Source organism: Neoarius graeffei, chromosome 8 (assembly GCF_027579695.1).
Source record: "Neoarius graeffei isolate fNeoGra1 chromosome 8, fNeoGra1.pri, whole genome shotgun sequence".
Taxonomy (NCBI): Eukaryota; Metazoa; Chordata; class Actinopteri; order Siluriformes; family Ariidae; genus Neoarius; species Neoarius graeffei.
The window spans coordinates 67406646-67428622 of NC_083576.1; the positions used below are offsets into that span (position 1 = coordinate 67406646).

At 41.1% G+C, this 21977-nt stretch overlaps 1 protein-coding gene across 1 annotated transcript in view; it reads left to right on the forward strand.

Moving 5' to 3' along the window:
• psd2 (pleckstrin and Sec7 domain containing 2) overlaps positions 1–21977 on the forward strand; it is a 56706-nt gene that overhangs the window by 22013 nt on the left and 12716 nt on the right. Inside the window, exons 4-6 of the mRNA XM_060928064.1 lie at positions 1595–1707; positions 10562–10620; positions 14140–14229. Coding sequence (XP_060784047.1) covers positions 1595–1707; positions 10562–10620; positions 14140–14229 — 262 coding nt within the window. The remainder of the gene's footprint in view (positions 1–1594; positions 1708–10561; positions 10621–14139; positions 14230–21977) is intronic.

A 21977-nucleotide genomic window follows, 5' to 3' on the forward strand; every position in this document is an offset into this window, starting at 1 on the left:
ATAGTTATTGATATATTTATAGTTATCGGTGTTGTGGGACCGGGCCCTTACCAAGATCTTGTTTTATAGCAGATAATAGCAAGTACCCAGATGCCAGGCATAGCAGGTACCCAGGGGAGGTTGCCAGATTGAGATCATTCAAAGTGATGCTAAAGTTACCAAGATCTTATTTTATAGCGGATAATCTGAATTAAATCTAATACCTTTCTGCAAAAAAACGGAGTGTAAGTGCAGACTGTGTGTCTACGGAACCATTTATATTGTAATATAGAGATTGCAAAGACTGGAAGAAGGAAATGGGGGATTGGTAATGGCATCTTGAGCACCCTTTTCCAGTGCTCAAATTATTTGGGCTAGTTTCAGGTTTTTTGTGTTGTTTTTGAGATGTAGTTGTGCTAGAAGTTTTGCTGAAACCTGTCAACCCTGGTTAGTGATATTACTAAAAGCAAAGTTGAACAAAGGTACATCTAAACCTGCTCAAAATGAGCTGCATTGTATACTAGATGACTGTTGTTGATGCTCAACTGCCTTTTACAGGGTTACTGTAAATATCAGGAAGGTTACTGTAAATATTAGTAAATACTAGACATCAAGCCTTTTAAAAAACCTCTCAGCTTAATTTTGTTGGAGGCTATGTCATAGTTAAAGTCATTCTTCTCCACTGAAATCTCTGGTCATGAGCTGGAGCTGTGCTTTAGAAAGAATCTTCATGGTTTTGGACATGCTTGTTATTATTCTCTCTTTTCATTTCCTTTTACAAATGATATAAATCATAATAAAATAGACGTCTGACTGTAAAGGTGCCACAGTTGCTGGAGCACAGAAAGCTCAGGTTAGATATTAATCCTCTCAGTTTCCTCTTTTTTAATATAAGGCATAGTTGTGGGAACTTTGGCCCTGCCGTCACATGTCTGTCAGACACTGGTGTCTTAGTCATGGTCCACACAGACTTCCCAAATGGAATATTTGAGCTCAGCATTCTGTGAAGCCCACAGCTACCCTGGCTCTCGTACTACTAAAACATTTGGCTCTTATTGCATATAACTGCTGCTTCTTGCATGGACACGTTCCAAAATATCTTCACTATATTCCTTTCTCAGAGTGTGTGAGATCTGGGATCAAGGTAATCCGGACCACCTTTCTTTTCTGAAATGAAAAAGTGGGAACAGCTGGCGGCAATCCCTTTTTATGGAGCACTAATGGTATTAAATAACCTACCTGTCCGTGTGAGGGATAGTGTTCATTTTTTAAACCCAATTATAAAACTCATTAGGTTTAGCTGACCACACCTCACACTGCTGGAGTGTTTGGTCCAATTCATTTTTTCATCCTTGCTATTTTTAGTCTCTTTTTCTCTATTGCTTTCTTTGTATTTAAAGGATCCATATTAAATATAGCTTGCATTTAGTACACTGTAGAGTATGGGCAGTATGATGGGATGAGTCAAACTTGACAGAATGTATATATAACTTAAAAAAAATATTTTCTAGACCTTGATGACTCTCAACTAGGTTTTTCTGAGTCTTATGCAAAAAAAGAAAAAAACACCCTCAGTTCCTCTAACTCTCTCTTGATGTTCCTCCTCGTGGTACAGGAACTTCCTGAAGGCATTTCCTCTGATGGGAGAGACACAGGAGCGAGAGCGAGTCCTGGTGCACTTTTCCAAACGCTTCTGTCACTGTAACCCAGAAGCCCTCACCTCTGAAGGCAAGTATCACTGCATTAATCCAGTGATCATGGCTATGGATTATCACTTATTGGCTCATCCAGCCAACAGGCAATGACCTTATGCCATCATGTGTTGTCCGTTATCCACATTTCACAAAAATCTCTTCTTCTCTCTCAATTCTTCACCGATTTTGATTCTTTTTGGCAGGAAGGTAGGTCTACCTGGGATGCATATAACTTCTACCCAAATTTGCATAATTGCAATTAATAATGAAGATATGGAGTAATTAAGCCCTAATGAGCAGTTTCCACACAAATTGCGTCTTCTCACTCAGTTCTTCACTGATTTTGATTCTTTTTGGCAGGAAGGTAGGTCTACCTAGGGTGCATATAACTTCTACCCAGATTTGTTTAATTACAGTTATTAATGAAGTTATGGACTAATTAAGCCTTAATGAGCAGTTCAACAAAAATTGCTTCTTCTCGGTCAATTTCTCGCCATTTTGGATTCTTCCTGGCAAATAGGTCAGTATTCCTAGGGTGTATACAGCTTCTGTATATAGTGTATATAGCTTGCAACATTGATTGCACAAGGTGGCCCACTTTAGATCGTTCCTTCTAGACTAGATGGGGCCAGAGTGAGCTACGCCGTCATTGACGGTCTCATTGAAACTTGCCACTCTGTTAAGATAAGTCTACACTGCATCACTGGTCATCAACTGGTGGACCATGGTTTGGAATGCAGATCCAGCAAAGCATTTTAAGAAGAAGAAGAAACCTTTATTTCTCACATGTACACTCACACACAGTGAAATTCCTCTTCTGCATTTAAGGGGGACCTGAAGGAAAATTTATTATCAAAATTCTATTTCTCTCATTTTATTAAATATAGGAATGCATTTTTGAGAGCTATTTTGTCACTGCCATAGCAAGTTATGAGTGTTTGAAATATGCTATGTAATATATCAGTCCATATGTCAAAGCAATGGCCATAAACGAGATTCATTGAGACCTGTGTGAGACATCGTAGGACGGAAGTAAAATGTACAGCGGAAATCAAAGTGACCGACATCTGCCAACGCTGTCAAAAGACGCGCACACCCTCTTTCGAATGCTGATGTAATCAAGCCGGAAGTTTTGTTTGTTTTGATAGCAATCAGGAAAGTTTGAAAAAAGTAAGCAGTAATCGTCATTTAAACTCATTTTTGTGTTTAAAATTTTGTTTTCAAAATGGCGGCACCAACACCTGGCTGACACTTGACGTTTCGAAGTCTCACACAAGTCTCGTGAAAACTGTGCAGATAAGTGACGCCTGCCGTGGACCAAACAAACTAAATTCAACATGGCTAAAAACCAAATAGGCCGATAAGTATGATATTTAATTGCAATTAGTTGCCAATACGAGTCACGATATAAGGTTATTAAAACCGAAAACATAATTGAATAACATGTTAATTAAGAAATAAAGCAAGTTTAAAAATGACTTCAGTTCTCCTTTAACCCATCTGAAGCAGTGAAAAACACACACACAGCAGTGGGCAGCTATGCTACAGTGCCCAGAGAGCAGTTGGAGGTTAGGTGCCTTGCTCAAGGGCACTTCAGCCATGATACAGAGGAGGGGAAAGTGCTGTTCATTCACTCAAGCCCCCTCACATGTTTCCTGCTGGTCCCGGGAATTGAACCAACGACCCTTTGGACCCAAGGCTGCTTCTCTCAACCTTCAGGCCATGGCTGCCCCTGCTGCATTTCATCAGACCAAACTGAATATTTGAATAAAAATACTGCAGTACACAGCAAAATCCCCAGTGTTGATTTAACACCCTACTGTGTTTATAGAGGTCCAACTGGACACAAATTAACTCTGAAAGTGTTAATTCAACACTGAGGATTTTGCTGTGTAGACACATGTTAAGCACAAGCTGGATAAGGTTAGCATGCTAGCTAAGAAACAAACAAACGAGGGCAAGAAAATGTCTCAGGAGTGTCTGTCTCTCAATATAACCATGGTTACGCCACACCAACCCCTCCTATTAGTCACTAGCAGGCTAACTGTAACAACTTTTCAACTGGTTAACAATACAAATGCCTAAATGCCTCATCTTTCTCAGCAAGAAAAAAGATAAAACTCCACCACACTTGAATCCATTTTCCATTTATAGTGGAAATATGTCATACTGACTCTCACTCTGACTCCTATTTGTTTAACCTCTCTTACTCCCACTCTTGCTCTGTCCTTATTGGCTACAGTTCCTGCTGAACTTCCATCATGCCAACTTGGGATGTTATGCTGTTTGACGTATGCGAGCTGGCATATGCGTACAAATTTCCAACATCTCTGACCTGACACCCTTGACACAACCCTAACTGTGAATTACTATCGCAGGATTGTCAGTGACTCACAGCAGCTCAGGAACATCTCATTATAGAATATTTTAGTTCCTTGACTCAATCATGTTTTCCTTTTTAATTAAAAAAAAACAATGCACTGTAAACTTAAGAAATCAAAGCAACCCAGTTATCAAGTAGAGAGAGGTTCCTGAGTTACTGTAGCCTTGAAACAATTTGGCCATTCTCTGTGGACCTCCACCTACTGGATGTTTTTTCTTTATTGCACCATTCTGAGTAAATTGTGCATGAAAACCTCAGGAGATCAGCAGGAGATTATACAAATTCTTCAACCAGCCTGTCTTGCACCAACAATCATGCCATGGTCAAAACGAGACTGTCAATGATGGCATAGCTCACTCTGGCCCTGTCTAGTCCAGAAGGAACGACCTAAAGTGGGCCACCTTGCACAATAAATGTCGCAAGCTATATACACTATATATAAGCTCTATATACAAGCTATATACACCCTAGGAATACCGACCTATTTGCCAGAAAGAATCCAAAACGGTGAGGAATTGACTGAGAAGAAGTGATTTTTGTTGAACTGCTCATTAAGGTTTAATTAGTCCACAACAGTGGCGGCTGGTAGTCTTTCAAACAGGGGAGGCTGGTCGGTTACGATATTTCCAGATTTTAAAAGAAAAAACACATAAATTTTGCCCATACTCTTGCCTCTGATCTGGCTGATTGTTGGCAGGGTCACAAACTGTGAAATAACAGGTTCTTTTGGCCCATTAGCCTACTGTCCAATATACATGATGGTGGTGTTGGGGGGGTATATTTTAACATTTTATATTTTAAAATTGTGGCATGTTGTTTAAAAATTGATCATTATTGAAAGCAGCTCTTTGTCAGGAACCTCAGCAGTAACAGCAGAGTGTTCTGGAATAGGCACAAGCACTGACCTTGGGGAGTCAAACATAGAGCTGGGTGCCACACATTTCATTCAATGACACTTTCCCTATATTTTACTTATTTTGACTGAGAAATGTTTCATTGAAGGCGGCACGGTGGTGTAGTGGTTAGCGCTGTCGCCTCACAGCAAGAAGGTCCTGGGTTCGAGCCCTGGGGCCGGCGAGGGCCTTTCTGTGTGGAGTTTGCATGTTGTCCGTGTGGGTTTCCTCCGGGTGCTCCGGTTTCCCCCACAGTCCAAAGACATGCAGGTTAGGTTAACTGGTGACTCTAAATTGACCGTGAGTGTGAATGGTTGTCTGTGTCTATGTGTCAGCCCTGTGATGACCTGGCGACTTGTCCAGGGTGTACCCCGCCTTTTGCCCGTAGTCAGCTGGGATAGGCTCCAGCTTGCCTGCGACCCTGTAGAAGGATAAAGCGGCTAGAGATAATGAGATGAGATGATATTTTAAAATTGTGGCATGTTGTTTAAAAATTGATCATTATTGAAAGCAGCTCTTTGTCAGGAACCTCAGCAGTAACAGCAGAGTGTTCTGGAATAGGCACAAGCACTGACCTTGGGGAGTCAAACATAGAGCTGGGTGCCACACATTTCATTCAATGACACTTTCCCTATATTTTACTTATTTTGACTGAGAAATGTTTCATTGAAGGCGGCACGGTGGTGTAGTGGTTAGCGCTGTCGCCTCACAGCAAGAAGGTCCTGGGTTCGAGCCCTGGGGCCGGCGAGGGCCTTTCTGTGTGGAGTTTGCATGTTGTCCGCGTGGGTTTCCTCCGGGTGCTCCGGTTTCCCCCACAGTCCAAAGACATGTAGGTTAGGTTAACTGGTGACTCTAAATTGACCGTAGGTGTGAGTGTGAATGGTTGTCTGTGTCTATGTGTCAGCCCTGTGATGACCTGGCGACTTGTCCAGGGTGTACCCTGCCTTTCGCCCGTAGTCAGCTGGGATAGGCTCCAGCTTGCCTGCGACCCTGTAGAAGGATAAAGCGGCTAGAGATAATGAGACGAGATGTTTTATTGACAATTTTGATAACCCTTCACTTTTAATCCAGGTCTGTAGTGTGAAATGTTCTCGGCTGTGTTTTTGTTTAAAAATGTTTTCCAAATTGTAGCTGTGTTTAATTCATATCCAGAGAAATATATATTCCAATATAATATACTCACCATAAACATTTTAAATAGATTCTATATTTTTGGTCCATCCATGACATATTACTAAAGTAGCCTATTTACTGTTGTTGATGTGGGTCATTTGCTGTTAGCCAATTCACTTTCTCGTACCAGGAGAGCTGAAAGGAATGAGTATTATTCCCTACCTTTTTCACCAAGTCAGTTTGAGGCGTTGGTCTACCCTGCTCTTTAATTTTAATTTTTTCCTCGAAAGGAAGACTGGCAAATGGCTTCGCCAAAATTAAATCAGTAATGCTTGGCATCCGTGCGCAGCTTTCTTGCTAGCTGACTAGCCCCCTCAAGTTCAAGTTCAGTCACTCAAATAAACGAAATTTCTGGAACTAAAATAGCAAACTTGACAACACTATATTTACACTTTATTTACAATGAAAATATATACAAACTAAAAAAGCTGGTAGAAACCGTATGTAATGAATGAAATCGAAATGTAAGCTGATCTCTTACAATACACCACAGCACTTGCGAATCCGCATGGGACTGAACTGAAATTCACTGCCGCCTGTCTATATTTGAAACGAGCTGTCAATCAAAGAAAATATCCGGCCGCTTTCACCAATCACCAGTCTCCTCGCGGAAACTGCCATGTCCCTCCCACTGTGAGGCTGGGAGTCCGTGGGGCGGGCGTTTTCACAGTATTTGTCCAATAATCATCTTGCATTTTGAGATTGAAAAGCGCATAGCTCCCAAATGCCATTGAAGTCCACTGAGGCTGGGAGTCCGTGGGAGTCCGTGGGCGGGCGTTTTCACAGTATTTGTCCAATAATCATCTTGCATTTTGATATTGAAAAGCGCATAGCTCCCAAATGCCATTGAAGTCCACTGAGGCTGGGCTGCATCGCGCTGTCACGAGGGGGAAAACTCACGCACACATTAGGTGAACTGGGGAAAGTTATAACGGAATGATTTCGCACTGTAGTTGGGTTGAGCACATATATTTCTATGATTCTGGATCTGAAATAGCAATGTTATAAGGTCGGCTATAACATAAGCCTAGCGCAATTCATCCTACACGATGTTCGTCATTTTTAGAGGAGGCTGAGCCTCCCTCGTTGTCTTAGAGCAATCGCCCGTGGTCCACAACCTCATTAATAATTGTAATTAAGCAAATCTGGGTAGAAGTTATATGCACCCTAGGTACCCCTACTTTCATGCCAGAAAGAATCAAAATCGGTGAAGAATTGAGTGAGAAGAAGCGATTTGTGTGGAAACTGCTCGTTAGGGCTTAATTACTCCATATCTTCATTATTAATTGCAATTCTGCAAATTTGGGTAGAACCCATATGCACCCCAGGCAGACCTACCTTCCTGCCAAAAAGAATCAAAATAGGTGAAGAATTGAGAGAGAAGAAGCAATTTTCATGAAACGTGGACGACGCCAGACAGAAGACGGACAATACATGATGGCATAAACTCATCACCTGTCGGCCGGATGAGTTAATAACTGAGCTCACATATTCTCCCCATTCTGATGTTTGATGTGAACAGTATCTGTACATGCTGGCTTGGATGATCTGCGTGATTTAATGCATTACATTGCTGCCACATGCTTGACTGTTTACATAATTTCATGAATGACTAGGTGTACAGGTGTTCCTAATAAAGTGCTCAGTGAGTGTATTTTTAGGACTCATTTTGGAGCTTAAGATTAGATCTCTGACTTGTTTCTCTACTGATATTCAGGTAAACTCTCAACTTCTGCCCTTGAAATTGTGCTTTTTTATATACCGTCCCTTCTGAAAGAGCAGCAAGGCCACTTCTTTTGGCTTTGCTAAACACTGAGGACATTTGGGTTTGAGATCAAAAGATGAATATGAGCTGATAGATCAGAATTTCAGCTTTCATTTCCTTCTTTTTCTTTGATTGTTTTTTTTTTCTCTTTTGCATTCTATATGTACAGTAAAGCCTTGTCCGTCCAAGCCAAAATGGCTACCCTAGTCAAAATATGACAGTCTGGTGCCTATTCAAAATTAACCCTTGGTCATTTTTGCAGCAGGAAAGCAAAACTGGCCACAAGACGGAGTAGTTGTTTAAAAGGGGTTGCATTTATACAGCAATACTGGCATATGTTTCTGGAATAAAGCAAAGCTTGCCAGTGGTTGCGCAGCACCAGTGATTGAGAAGCCATAACCCAGTGTGCTACATTTCATAAGTGTGAAAACAGATTGAATGTACAAGCACATCAAAAGTTGTATTAATAGAAACTTTGAGGACCTTAATGCATAACAGCAGCGTGCTTCTTTCAAAATGCCAAGACTACTGCTGATATTAAAAAACCCATTAAAGCAAGGGTTCTCAACCTTTTCTAATTTAAAGGAGAACTGAAGTCATTTTTAAACTTGCTTTATTTCTTAATTAACGTGTTATTCAATTACGTTTTCGGCTTTACTAACCTTATATCGTGACTCGTATTGGCAACTAATTGCAATTAAATATTATACTTATCGGCCTATTCGGCTTTTAGCCATGTCGAATTTAGTTCCTTCGGTCCACGGCAGGCGTCGCTTATCCACGCGATCTTCACGAGACTTGTGCGAGACTTCGAAACGTCAAGTGTCAGCCAGGTGTCCATGCCACCATTTTGAAAACTGTTTTCCAAACAAAATATTGCACAAAAACGAGCTTAAATGACAATTACTGCCTACTTTTTTCAAACTTTCCTGATTGTTATCAAAACAAACAAAACTTCCGGCTTGATTACATCAGCATTCGAAAGAGGGTGCGCACGTCTTTTGAGAACGTTGGCAGATGTTGGTCACTTTGATTTCCGCTGTACGTTTTACTTTCGTCCTACGATGTCTCACACAGGTCTCGACGAATCTCGTTTACAGCCATTGCTTTGACATGGACTGATATATTACAGAGCATATTTCAAACACTCATAACTTGCCATAGCAGTGACAAAATAGCTATCAAAAATGCACTCCGATATTTAATAAAATGAGAAACAGAATTTTGATAATAAAAAATTGCCTTCAGTTCTCCTTTAAGGCCCACCTATTCATACTTGTAACGAGTCGAGGCCCATTAAAAAAGATCCCCAGTTATTTTGGCTCCTCTATTCTCATCTCATTATCTCTAGCCGCTTTATCCTGTTCTACAGGGTCGCAGGCAAGCTGGAGCCTATCCCAGCTGACTACGGGCGAAAGGCGGGGTACACCCTGGACAAGTCGCCAGGTCATCACAGGGCTGACACATAGACACAGACAACCATTCACACTCACATTCACACCTACGGTCAATTTAGAGTCACCAGTTAACCTAACCTGCATGTCTTTGGACTGTGGGGGAAACCGGAGCACCCGGAGGAAACCCACGCGGACACGGGGAGAACATGCAAACTCCGCACAGAAAGGCCCTCACCGGCCACGGGGCTCGAACCCAGACCTTCTTGCTGTGAGGCGACAGCGCTAACCACTACACCACCGTGCCGCCCTCCTCTATTCTATTAGAATCTAATAATCTATTGTAAAGTGTATTAATGGGATGCAACATCACTCCCTGTTACAGGTGGGAGCCCAGGAATTAAATAAATGCAATAAAAACAAACTGTTTTAATTGTAGGTATTGCATTTAAAACTGCATGGATGTGCCAGAAGCCAACATAAAACCACGCATGCAGGGCATTCTCAGTCAAAAGGGGTTAATGATCCTTTGCTCTTTCACCCTTTTTTATCACTTCACGAGGAACCCAGAAGAAACTTTTATCAGTTTCACGTTTTGTTTCATTCAGACAGCCCAAAACAACACAAGTGTCGGGCATTTTAATGACTAGCAAGACACCCCAGTGATAGTAACGCTTTGTGAACATTGAGCTTAGCTGACCACCACTTTATGTCTTGCATATCTATTGAGGCGGATATGACATCGGATGCAACCAACTTCGCCTTGAAAAAAAATTTGTGGCCTGTTAGATGCTGCTTCATGGCTCATTAATAGGCCGCGGCCCAGTGATTTGAGAAAGACTGCATTAGAGAACAGATAACAGAGCTCAGAACCAATGACTGAAAGTCACATGTGGTGGGGGGGGGAACAAAAAACACTTTTTCAGGGCATTCCAGGGCTCTGTTTGATTTTCCCTATTTTATCAGCTTCAAAATGGCTCACTTTTATCCTATAGACAGCTCTCTGGTCTTCATGTTGGTTTATCTTTTTTTAACAAATGCAGTCTTCCCTGGCAAAACCTAGGGCTCAAACCAAGAGTCGACATTCAGAGCTGTTAATCATTTAAGCAGTCAATCTAACAGTCATGTTCCAGTATTTTTGATCACTTGAAAAATGGGTGGGTTCAAACAAAAATGGCGCATGCTAAGTTGTTTTACACATTGAGATGCAAATATCAGAAAATGAAATCGGACTGTATGTTGTACTATTTTTCAAATATATTTGTTCTTTTTATTTACAGATGGAGCCCATACACTGACCTGTGCTCTTATGCTTCTAAATACGGATTTGCATGGCCATGTATGTACACACCATACACACACGCGCTTGTGATATAGCAAAAACATCACATCATGACACCTGAATACATTTTCACAATACACAGTATGCAGTATGGTTTGTTTGCTAACCAATCGGCAACATTTCAAAAAGAGAAAAAGAAGGATAAATGAAATAACCATCATAAAATACATTCTAAATCAGCAGCAATTAGCAGACATACTCCAGACTCCATTTCTGTTTGTGCTAATGAGTTTATTACACACAGCATCTCTTCATTTAGTCCCCGAGATGCATCGCTTTGTAATAATTGCATATGCAACATATGGAAATGCAGCCGAAACATTTGATTTAGTTTCATGTACTGCATAATTACTGTCTTTGGATGATGGGTAGAAATGCACAGCAGTAACTATGTATGCTAATGATCTTCTCGAATTTAACAGAGAGTGTATATAGTAGTGATGTGAAAAACAGCATGTTTTAAAGCCTCACCCATTACTGCATTTCCCTATTCATTTCTATTCTTTTTAAATATTCAAGATAAACATTGTTTATTGGTCATTCTTTATACTAGACATATTTAGTGTATCGGCAGAGACTTTTTAGATTTGTCAATAAATCAATAACCAATATAGATTGTTGGACATGTTACATCAGCCATGTTGTTTAATTTTTAGCTAAAATGATTGACATGGAGAGGGAAGTTTACTGTGAATCACTTGAATGTCAGAAAACAATTTCTGGACCACAATGAATCTTTTCTGTCTTGGTTCGATTACCTAGCAGTTTGAAATGTTCTTTCTGACCCTGTGATAGTGTCAGAAAATGAAATACAGCCATTAAATATATATATATATATATATATATATATATATATATATATATATATACACACAGTGGTATGCAAAAGTTTGGGCACCCCTGGTCAAAATTGCTGTTACTGTAAACAGTTAAGCAAGTTGAAGATGAAATGATCTCCAAAAGGCATAAAGTTAAAGATGACTCATTCCCTTTATATTTTAAGCAAAAACAATTTTTTATTTTCTTCTTTTACATTTTCAAAATGACAAAAAAGGAAAAGGGCCCGAAGCAAAAGTTTGGGCACCCTGCATGGTTAGTACCTAGTAACACCCCCTTTGGCAAGTATCACAGCTTGTAAACAGCTAATAATCTTTCAGTTCTTACCTGGGGGATTTTCACACATTCGTCCTTGCAAAAAGCTTCCAGTTCTACAAGTTTCTTGGGTTGTCTTGCATGCACTGCTCTTTTGAGATCTATCCACAGATTTTCAATGATGTTTAGGTCAGGGGACTGTGAGGGCCCGGGCAAAACCTTCAGCTTGTGCCTCTTGAGGTATTCCATTGTAGATTTTGAGGTGTGTTTTGGATCATCGTCTTATTGTAGGACCCGTCCTCTTTTTAACTTCAACTTTTTTACAGATGGTGTGATGTTTGCTTCCAGAATTTGCTGGTATTTATTCGAATCCATTCTTCCCTCGACCAGTGAAACGTGCCCTGTGCCACTGGCTGCAACACAACCCCAAAGCATGATCGATCCACACCCATGCTTCAGAGTTGGAGAGGTGTTCTTTTCCTGGAATTTGGCACCCTTTTTACTCCAAACATTGTGGCCAAAAAGTTCTATTTTGATTTCATCAGTCCACAGGACTTGTTTCCAGAATGCATCAGGCTTATTTAGATGTTCATTTGCAAACTTCAGACGCTGAATTTTGTGGCTAGGACGCAGGAACGGTTTTCTTCTGATGACTCTTCCATGAAGGTCATATTTGTTCAGGTGTCGCTGCATAGTAGAACAGTGCACCACCACTCCAGGGTCTGCTAAATCTTTCTGAAGGTCTTTTGCAGTCAAACAGGGGTTTTTATTTGCCTTTCTAGCAATCCAACGAGCAGTTCTTTCAGAAAGTTTTCTTCATCTTCCAGACCTCACCTTGATCTCCACTGTTTCTGTTAACTGCCATTTCTTAATAACATTACAGTCTGAGGAAACAGCTACCTGAAAACACTTTGCTACGTTCTTGTAGCCTTCTCCTGCTTTGTGAGCATCAATTATTTTATTATTCAGAATGCGAGGGAGTTGCTTAGAGGAGCCCATGGCTGTTGATTTTCAGGACAAGTTTGAGGAGTCAGAGAATTTATACAGCTTAGAAATCTGCATCATCTGACCTTTCCTAACGAAGAATTTGAACAAGCCACAGCTCGATAAGCTAATTAAGGTCTGGAACCTTGGTAAAAGTTACCTGAGAACTCAAATGTATTGGGGTGCCCAAACTTTCGCATGGTGTTCCTTTTCTTTTTTCACTCATCAATTGTTGAAAACAAAAATAATACACAAATCTTGCAGAAAACACTGAAAAGAAATGTCGTCTTTATGCCTTTCAGTGATCAGTTCATCTTCTGCTCACTTAACTATTCACAGTAACAAACATTTTAAGTAAGGGTGCCCAAACTTTTGCATGCTACTGTATATACACACACAGTGTGTGTGTGTATATATATATATATATATATATATATAAAAATAAAACTCCTCTCCGGCGGCACGGTGGTGTAGTGGTTAGCGCTGTCGCCTCACAGCAAGAAGGTCCGGGTTCGAGCCCCGTGGCCGGCGAGGGCCTTTCTGTGCGGAGTTTGCATGTTCTCCCCGTGTCTGCATGGGTTTCCTCCGGGTGCTCCGGTTTCCCCCACAGTCCAAAGACATGCAGGTTAGGTTAACTGGTGACTCTAAATTGAGCGTAGGTGTGAATGTGAGTGTGAATGGTTGTCTGTGTCTATGTGTCAGCCCTGTGATGACCTGGCGACTTGTCCAGGGTGTACCCCGCCTTTCGCCCGTAGTCAGCTGGGATAGGCTCCAGCTTGCCTGCGACCCTGTGAAACAGGATAAAGCGGCTAGAGATAATGAGATGAGATGAGATAAAACTCCTCTCCCTCTAACACTCTCCTGTCTCCCTGTTTCTGACTTCTATTCCCTAATACACTTTCACCTCCTTCCACGGCTGCTGTTATGATCAGGTGGTAAGTGCAACTCTTTTCTATGCTGTCTCTGTTTCTCTTTTCTTCATTTTTTTTCTCTCACAATACCTTTCCCTCTCCCCATTTATCATTTGTGTTTAACCACACTGAGTTACATGCTTGACAAAATCCAATCACTTCTGAGATTGTGTAAATGTTACGTTTAGAATACACACCACACCTGTCTTGTTTTGCTGTGTAAGATGGTTAATATTAGAGCATATTTTGCATGTTTTGGCAAAACAGATCCTGTTCTTGGTAACAAAATGGTCCAATTTGAGAGAGCTTGGGTGGTGTGCACTGTGTGTATTTGTTTAGCACTGATACACTACTGCCATCTGGTGGTAGATGTAAATACTGACCTGTCAGTTTCCCTCCATCTTTTACATCTTTGTGACTCTCAGTTACTGTTTTCATCAGTTACTTTAAACTATTAAAATGCAACACAATATTAGTTCTATGATAACATAAAAAAATGTGAGAATGATATTCTGTGTGGTTGTTTTAGAACATTGGGAAGAAGATGTCCTGCCAGCAGTTCATTAGCAATCTGGATGGTCTGAATGATGGAAAAGATTTTCCCAAAGAATTACTCAAGGTAATGAGCACACCTCAAATCTCAGAGAGATTACATCTCAAAGAGTATAGATATTCATAAACTTATGGAAAAACAAGATATTAAACAGTTATTCTACGAAATCGAGTCGTACATGAGCTGATAGCTGATGAGGCACGTAGCACCGAGATCAAGTGGAATAACTGTTTTATTCTGCCCACATTCACTGGATTTTGAGAAACGGAGCATTTTTATTTTTATTTTTTTGCAAATTCGATTAATAGAATCCTTATCCAAAATGTCTGACAAAATCATTTCTGCTTAGAATGTAAACAAACCGGCGAAATGACAGTAGCAATTTGTGAAAAATGCTATAATAATTCTTGAAAAAAATACATTCATACCATGAAATACTTACATTCCATATTTTGTTACTTTTTTTGTATTTTTGGGGGGTTTTGTTTTCAAGTAGAGTTTTTATTTTGTCCTTGGCTTGTTCAGCAACGCACTCTGCCATTTTCTTCTTCTTTAGTGTTTTTTGGTGGTTGGCAAACCAACTTAAAGGTGCATTACTGCCACCAACTGGGCTGGAGTGTGGAACAGGCAATATTGGGGGGGGGGGGGATTACGCAAAAACCCTATATTATGTTAGCTATTTCTGTTTCTTTTAACTACTTGATAACAAAGGGATTTTATATACATGGGGCGGCATGGTGGTGTAGTGGTTAGCGCTGTCGCCTCACAGCAAGAAGGTCCGGGTTCGAGCCCCGTGGCCGGCGAGGGCCTTTCTGTGCGGAGTTTGCATGTTCTCCGCATGGGATTCCTCCGGGTGCTCCAGTTTCCCCCACAGTCCAAAGACATGCAGGTTAGGTTAACTGGTGACTCTAAATTGACCGTAGGTGTGAATGTGAGTGTGAATGGTTGTCTGTGTCTATGTGTCAGCCCTGTGATGACCTGGCGACTTGTCCAGGGTGTACCCCGCCTTTCGCCCGTAGTCAGCTGGGATAGGCTCCAGCTTGCCTGCGACCCTGCAGAACAGGATAAACGGCTAGAGATAATGAGATGAGATATATACACACATTTTGTTCTTCTCTACTCACGGTATATGAGCTGATATCCGAGTAGTAGAGTGCGCGATTGCTCATATCCTGTGAATGTGGATAGAATAAAGAAATACACTAAAGTTAAGAGTTTAGAGAGTCATTCGTTATATTATATGATGCCTAAGGTAAAAAAAGAAAAGAAAAAAACCCACCAGATACCAGCTCAGAAGAGTGTCAGTCATAAAACACAAAGTACGCAGTATTTTACAAGTTCTTTTATAAACCGCCTAATTTTTAAATATAATTTAGTTTAATTAATTAGAGGTCTTATGTAACATTTTTATATTATTATTATTATTATTAGTAGTAGTAGTAGTAGTAATTATCTATTTTATGCAACATTTTTACCTTTTAATATTACATATTATATTAGAAAGCTTTAGGTTTATATTGTTTTTTTATTCTGAAATCTTTTGTTTTTTGTTTATATTGTATACAGGATATGTGATTTTATCTTATGTAATAAAGACCTATGAACCTATGATAGGCTGAGATTGTGTTTAAAGACACAGGTTGCCATCATTGCACGCTTAAAGGAAAAGTCTGCCCTGAATTACTTTAATCTTTATAATTTTCATGCAGTCAACGGTGTCCAAGATTAATTTTGCATTGAAATGAGTCGACATCTTTAGTTTAAGCTTCTTGTTCTTTGGTGGCCTAATTTCACTTTGTTGGTTAATGGTTGCCTGTGTGGGTTTCCTCCTGGTGCTCCGGTTTCCTCCCACAGTCCAAAGACATGCGGATTAAGTCAACTGCCTACTCTAAATTACCCATAAGTGTGAATGTGAGTGTGAATGCTTGTTTGTCTCGGTCTTAGCTCTGCGATGGACTGGTGACCCGTTTAGGGTGAACCCTACCTCTCGCCCACAGTCACCTGGGATTGGCTGTAGCTTCCTCTGTGACCCTGATGAATAAGCGGTGTAGTTAATGGATGTCTGGATGGCTAATGGTTTAATGGATTTATCCCTCGCTTCATCTCTACCTAAAGAGAAAGATGCAGTGGTGCTCTAGTTCTTTAGTCTGTCCAGCTCTTTCACCTCCCCCTCTGTAAACTCTGCTCAAACAGATGAGGTTCCAAAGCGTCAACTTTCATGCAACTACTTCAGCTTTCATTAATGCTGTCATACTTGTCATCCTGTAGCTCTTTAATTAGCTCAGCTGAAGCTCTGCTGTAACACGGCTCAGTTGTATCTGAGAGCTGCACTGCATTTTGGAATTTTGAGTCCAGTGTTAGTTGTCTGTCATGCCTCCACTACTGTCGCTGCTACTACTTCTTTTAGATTTCTATTAATATGACATTAAACAGCCCTGGAAAATGGTGCGTGAGAAATAAAAGCATTTACTTTTTTGTTTTTCAGGGCTAACAGCAAAATCTTTCCATTATCGCTTATGTTGAAGTTGCATTTCTCTTATTTTAAACACCATTAAACGCCTGCATGAGCATCAGCACAGCAGACAACCATTATCTGCAAAAAGGAATAACAAGAATACATCACCAACCAACAATCACTAAACACATCATAAATATTTAAATATAAACACATTTATGTGTTTCAGGGTGGACTTTTTCCTTTAAAGACAAGCTCAGTATTTATCTCATAGGTTGCAGTGTTTCCCCTACCATTATATTGCTCCTTCCGACCCCCCCCCCACACACACACACTTTAAGGTCCGAAAAAAACAAAAAACAAAATGGAGTGCAGGCACTAGGACCATGCGGAAAGAGCACCTGCTCAAGAAAGGAGGGATACAGGCACTAGGACCATGCAGAAACCTCCCCCACTCAAGCTGCTCTAAATAGTTAGCAATGTCAGACCCCCCCCCCCCCCCCCCCCCCCCCCCCAGAGACAAAAGACAGAGGACACACGACATAAAAAAAAAAAAAAAGGTTTGAGTGAGGTCTTCAGATGCACTCTATATGAAGTTAGCTAATGTTACGTTACGAATATTCATAGTGAGATCATGTTGGAATATGATATCACTGTAAACATCTTCAAGTTAGCTAGCCATAGAAAATAACTTATTTTTTTTATGTTATTTCAAACGAGCACAGTCAGTCTATGACTGTACTTCACTCAACACATAAATCAGAGTAGTGATGGGCAGTGGAGAGGAGAGTGAAAACATTACAGAAAGAAGAAATAAGCTCTCCGACTTTCTGATTAGAATTATAGATCAAGTCGACGTATAAATGGTTCATATTCCATTTTAATCTCTTAAAGCTAGACCGTCTTTCAGATTTTTCAAGTGTAGGTCATAAAAATAATTTTCCCTGACACCCAATTATTTTTGTTGAGTGGGCCAAAAGCTCCTGAATTCGAATCACAGACTTCCAATTTTATTAGTTTTTTTTTTTTTTAAATAGAACAATTAATGAATTTAGGGCCACATGGCCCTAAATTCTCTGCTATTTTTTCCTACTTCACCATGACCCAATTCGAGATACTACATCATGCATGACGTGGTGGGCTTTCCCTGTATGCACAAGGCATTGTGGGATACAAATTTGAAATAGCCGAAGGAAATGGAGGACGTGAGTGTGAGAATGAAATGTGAAAGACCGACTACATCATCATCATCATCAACTTTTATTCCAGACTCAAGGTCCAATTTCAAGAAGACACACAAGCACACATACCAATATAATAAAAAGAAAGATAATAAAAAAAAGAATAACACATTACATAGATAAACAAAAACACACTTATAAAAGACACTTGTATCAGTGTTTCCACATGAATGACTGGTATCGCACAGCACTAAGAGCAGGATTTGATAGCAGCATAATAATTTGGTTACATGAACCATCCAATCTGCAGATAAATTTATACATTAAATTTCTCAACAATGCATAGTTGACCCCTACACCACAAAACAGTTCACTTGCACTGCTCCACCTGGGCTTCTTAAGCAGAATGCGCAACCCATCATTATAAGCAACTTGAAATTTCTGAAGACTACCCTTTTTATACTTTGCCCATAAGGGGGCAGTATACAGAGGGGTGCAATATGCCTTGAACAGGCTAATTTTAACACTATCAGTGCACCAGTAGAACCTCCTTACCAGCATGTTAGCTTGTGCATATAACATGCGGCGTTGCCTAGAGATGTCATCATCATCACACATTTGGTCAGTAATTATATGTCCCAAACAGGGCCGTTGACAGCTTTGGCTGGGCCCGGGACAAAATAATCTGAGTGGGCCCCCCCCAAAATAATCTGAGTGCCCCCCCCCCCCCACACACACACACACATACGCGCGCACGCACATCGCCACACAGCAACCACCCACACCCAACCCCTCTTTTCACAGTCTCCATTCACTCCAACCCTTAAATAACAGGTATTCCAAGCCCATTATAACAGTCAACCATTTTATTTCAACATTTCAACATATTTACAGTTTGAACATTTCCTTAGTCTGCAACTATTCAGGTGCGAAATGCAATGCGCCGGACTTTTGCTGTGGCAAAGTCGTCAATAAGGTCATTGAAGTCCAGCTTCTTTGCAAGTTCGCGCCCTATAGAGAGCATAGCCAGCCCATTGAGCCTCTCCTGTGACATGTTTGAGCGCAGGTAGTTGATAAACCAAAATGATTGTTTTCGGGATGGAACTGGGCCTCAATGAGAACGGAGTTATGGCTTTCCCAAAATCTGAACATAGAAGCATCACCACTAGTGATGTGTACAGTGAGTTTTTCAGTGTATTTTTTTGTCATGTTTTTCATAAACGTCCTTTCCGTACTCGATTTAGAATGTTACAAAAAAAAATTGACACCCTCCCAACCACGTAACATTAGCCTATCTGACCTGGGGGCTGACACGTTTATTACGGATAAACCAAAAGGATTACAACATTCCCTGGATATAGAACTGGACCGAGAAGATTTCAAAATCTTAACGTGTAAGCAACAACAATAAAACAGAGGTTGTTTTATTCATTTAGAGCTTATTAGGCTACTTTCATTAATTGCACTTTTCATACAGGCCTATCATTTTTCACTTAAGCAAGGGAATTGTTTGAAGAGTATCCAGTCTAAACGAAAGTTTAATGTTTTGCAACAGACTAACCTCAAAACACCCCATTTATAGCCCATTCGTTACATTAAACTCTATCTAGCTGGCAATTTCACATGCCGTCGTATCTACACGGGATGATTTCCAACAAAATAAGGTTTAATTAACAAGAGGCAGCGTTCCACGGGCTTTCAGCTAACCGGAGTCCAGCTCAGCGCAGCTCAGCAAGCGTGCCTAAAACATTTGGATATGATTGCGGGCCAATGTGCTATTCTTTGCTTCATTGAGATATATGTAACACAGTGTTATTAAACCGATATGTTTATGAAATAATTCAATGCCCTGTGCATTTCAGTGTTCACTCAGGCCAAGTTTACATTAGACCGTATCTGTCTCGTTTTCTTCGTGGATGCCCTGTCCGTTTACATTAAAACGCCTGGAAACGACGGGAAACGGGAATCCACCAGGGTCCACGTATTCAATCTAGATCGTGTCTGGTCCAGTGCTGTGTAAACATTGAGAATACGCGGATACGCAGATACGCTGTGCTGAGCTCTAGCTGGTGTCGTCATTGGACAACGTCACTGTGACATCCACCTTCCTGGTTCGCTGGCGTTGGTCATGTGACGCGACTGCTGAAAAACGGCGCGGACTTCCGCCTTGTATACTGATGCAAATACTGCCCATTGTGTAGTTATGATTGTCTTTAGGCTTGCCATCCTTCCACTTGCAAGTGGTAAGTGACGCGCATGCCCGACATGCACTGAGATCACACACACAGCGGCTCAGTCCCAAATCACTGCTCATGCGCTATACTCGCGCGCTCTGTGAGCTGCGCAGGGCCGGAGTGCGCACCCTCCAGAGGGCACTCGCTGTTCAGGGCGGAGTGATTTGGAGCGCAGGATGCCTGCGGAGCCGAGCGTATCCGTGTATTGGCGTTGCTATGTGCACGCGAATCGTGTATTGGCGTTGCTGTGCGCACACTAATCGTTTTAAAAACATTAATCTGATGATCCGCTGATACAGTCTAATGTAAACCCCACCTCAGTGTACCCTGCTATCCCCTACTTTATAATTATGAATGGCACGTCGCGCGTGCTGGGGTTACATTACGGGGATGGAAAAAAGTTATCTGTGTCTTACCTGGCTCAGCTGCCCCACTGCATCATCTGAATCTTTTCTAAAATATCTATGCAGTGAGCCCCTGAGGCTCTTGGCTTCTTCATCTCTTTTTCTCTTTTCTTTTCTTTGCTCCTGACTTGTGCATGTTGGCAAACGGGCTCGCACGCTTATTGTCGAAGCGTTATGATGGAATAGTGCCGTGTTATTTGGCGCCTTAATCAAAGACCAAACCATTTCTGCATTAGGGGTGGTAGGTGGGTTCTTGAATCTATTTTCGAAGACAATAAAGGCAAAAGAACCAGAAATCATTCATTGAATGCAAATATAGCACATTTTTCTCCCCCAAATCAACACATTTTGAAATGAAACAGAATGATTAATGGCATCTTCATGAGGGACCAGTTCTGGGCCCCCCCTCATGCCTGGGCCCAGGACAAAATACCCGGTTGTCCCCCCCGTCGACGGCCCTGGTCCTAAATATTTTGTTTTGTTACTTACAGGTAAAGCCTGCCCTGCCAAATAAAAGGAAGGAAAAGTGAGATCCTTATCCCCCTTTCTTTTACATATTAGGACAACACTTTTTTTGCAGTTGTATTTAACATCAAAAATCAACCCATAATTAGAACATAAATTTAGCATTTCTTGAAACCCAGTGCTGCTGGGAGAGAAGATGGCTAAATCATCAGCATACATAAGATGGTTTACCAGTGTATTGCCAACCATACATCCTGTCCTACAGGCCCTCAGTTGTTCAGACAGGTCATTCATATAAATATTGAATAGAGCAGGTGAGAGTAACCCACCCTGTCGAACCCCATTACCCACGCCAAACGGTGTAGAGAATACCTCCCCCCATTTGACCTGCATGGTCTGGTTAGCATACCAGTATGATAGAATCCTAATTATACTGTTGGGGACACCCCTCTGTCTGAGCTTTAAAAACAATTTAAAATGATTGACTCTGTCAAATGCCTTAGAAGCATCAATAAAACAAATTAAAATGGAGGAATTCTGTGTTCTATACATCTCCACCATCTCCTTGAGAGCATAAATACATTGATCAGTGCCATGCACCGGCTTAAAGCCAAACTGATTATCTGCAGTGTCAATATAGCTACTAAGTCTGTCCAGCAAGATTCTTTCCAGCACCTTGGATAACACACTGGCTAGTGCAATTGGTCTATAGTTATCCAAGCTCCCCACCTTGCCCGCCTTGTCCTTGATAACAGGCACCAGTGTAACAGACAACATAGAATGTGGCAAAATACCATGAGTCATGAGCCCTGCAAGGCAGATTGCAAGAAGAGTTGCAGCCCTAGGGGTAACAAGCTTAAGGTGCTCAGCAGTGATCTGATCCTGCCCACTTGTTTTGTTATCAGCTACGGTAGCTGTGTGATTGCATGCTGGACCTCCCTACATGTAATTCCCACTGTGTCACTATTAGCAATATGGTCCACCATGTATACATCACTCTTAACACAGTTAAATAGTTCAGAGTAGTGTTGCTTCCACAACTCCGCTATCTTGCTGGCCCCAGACACCCCTTCTA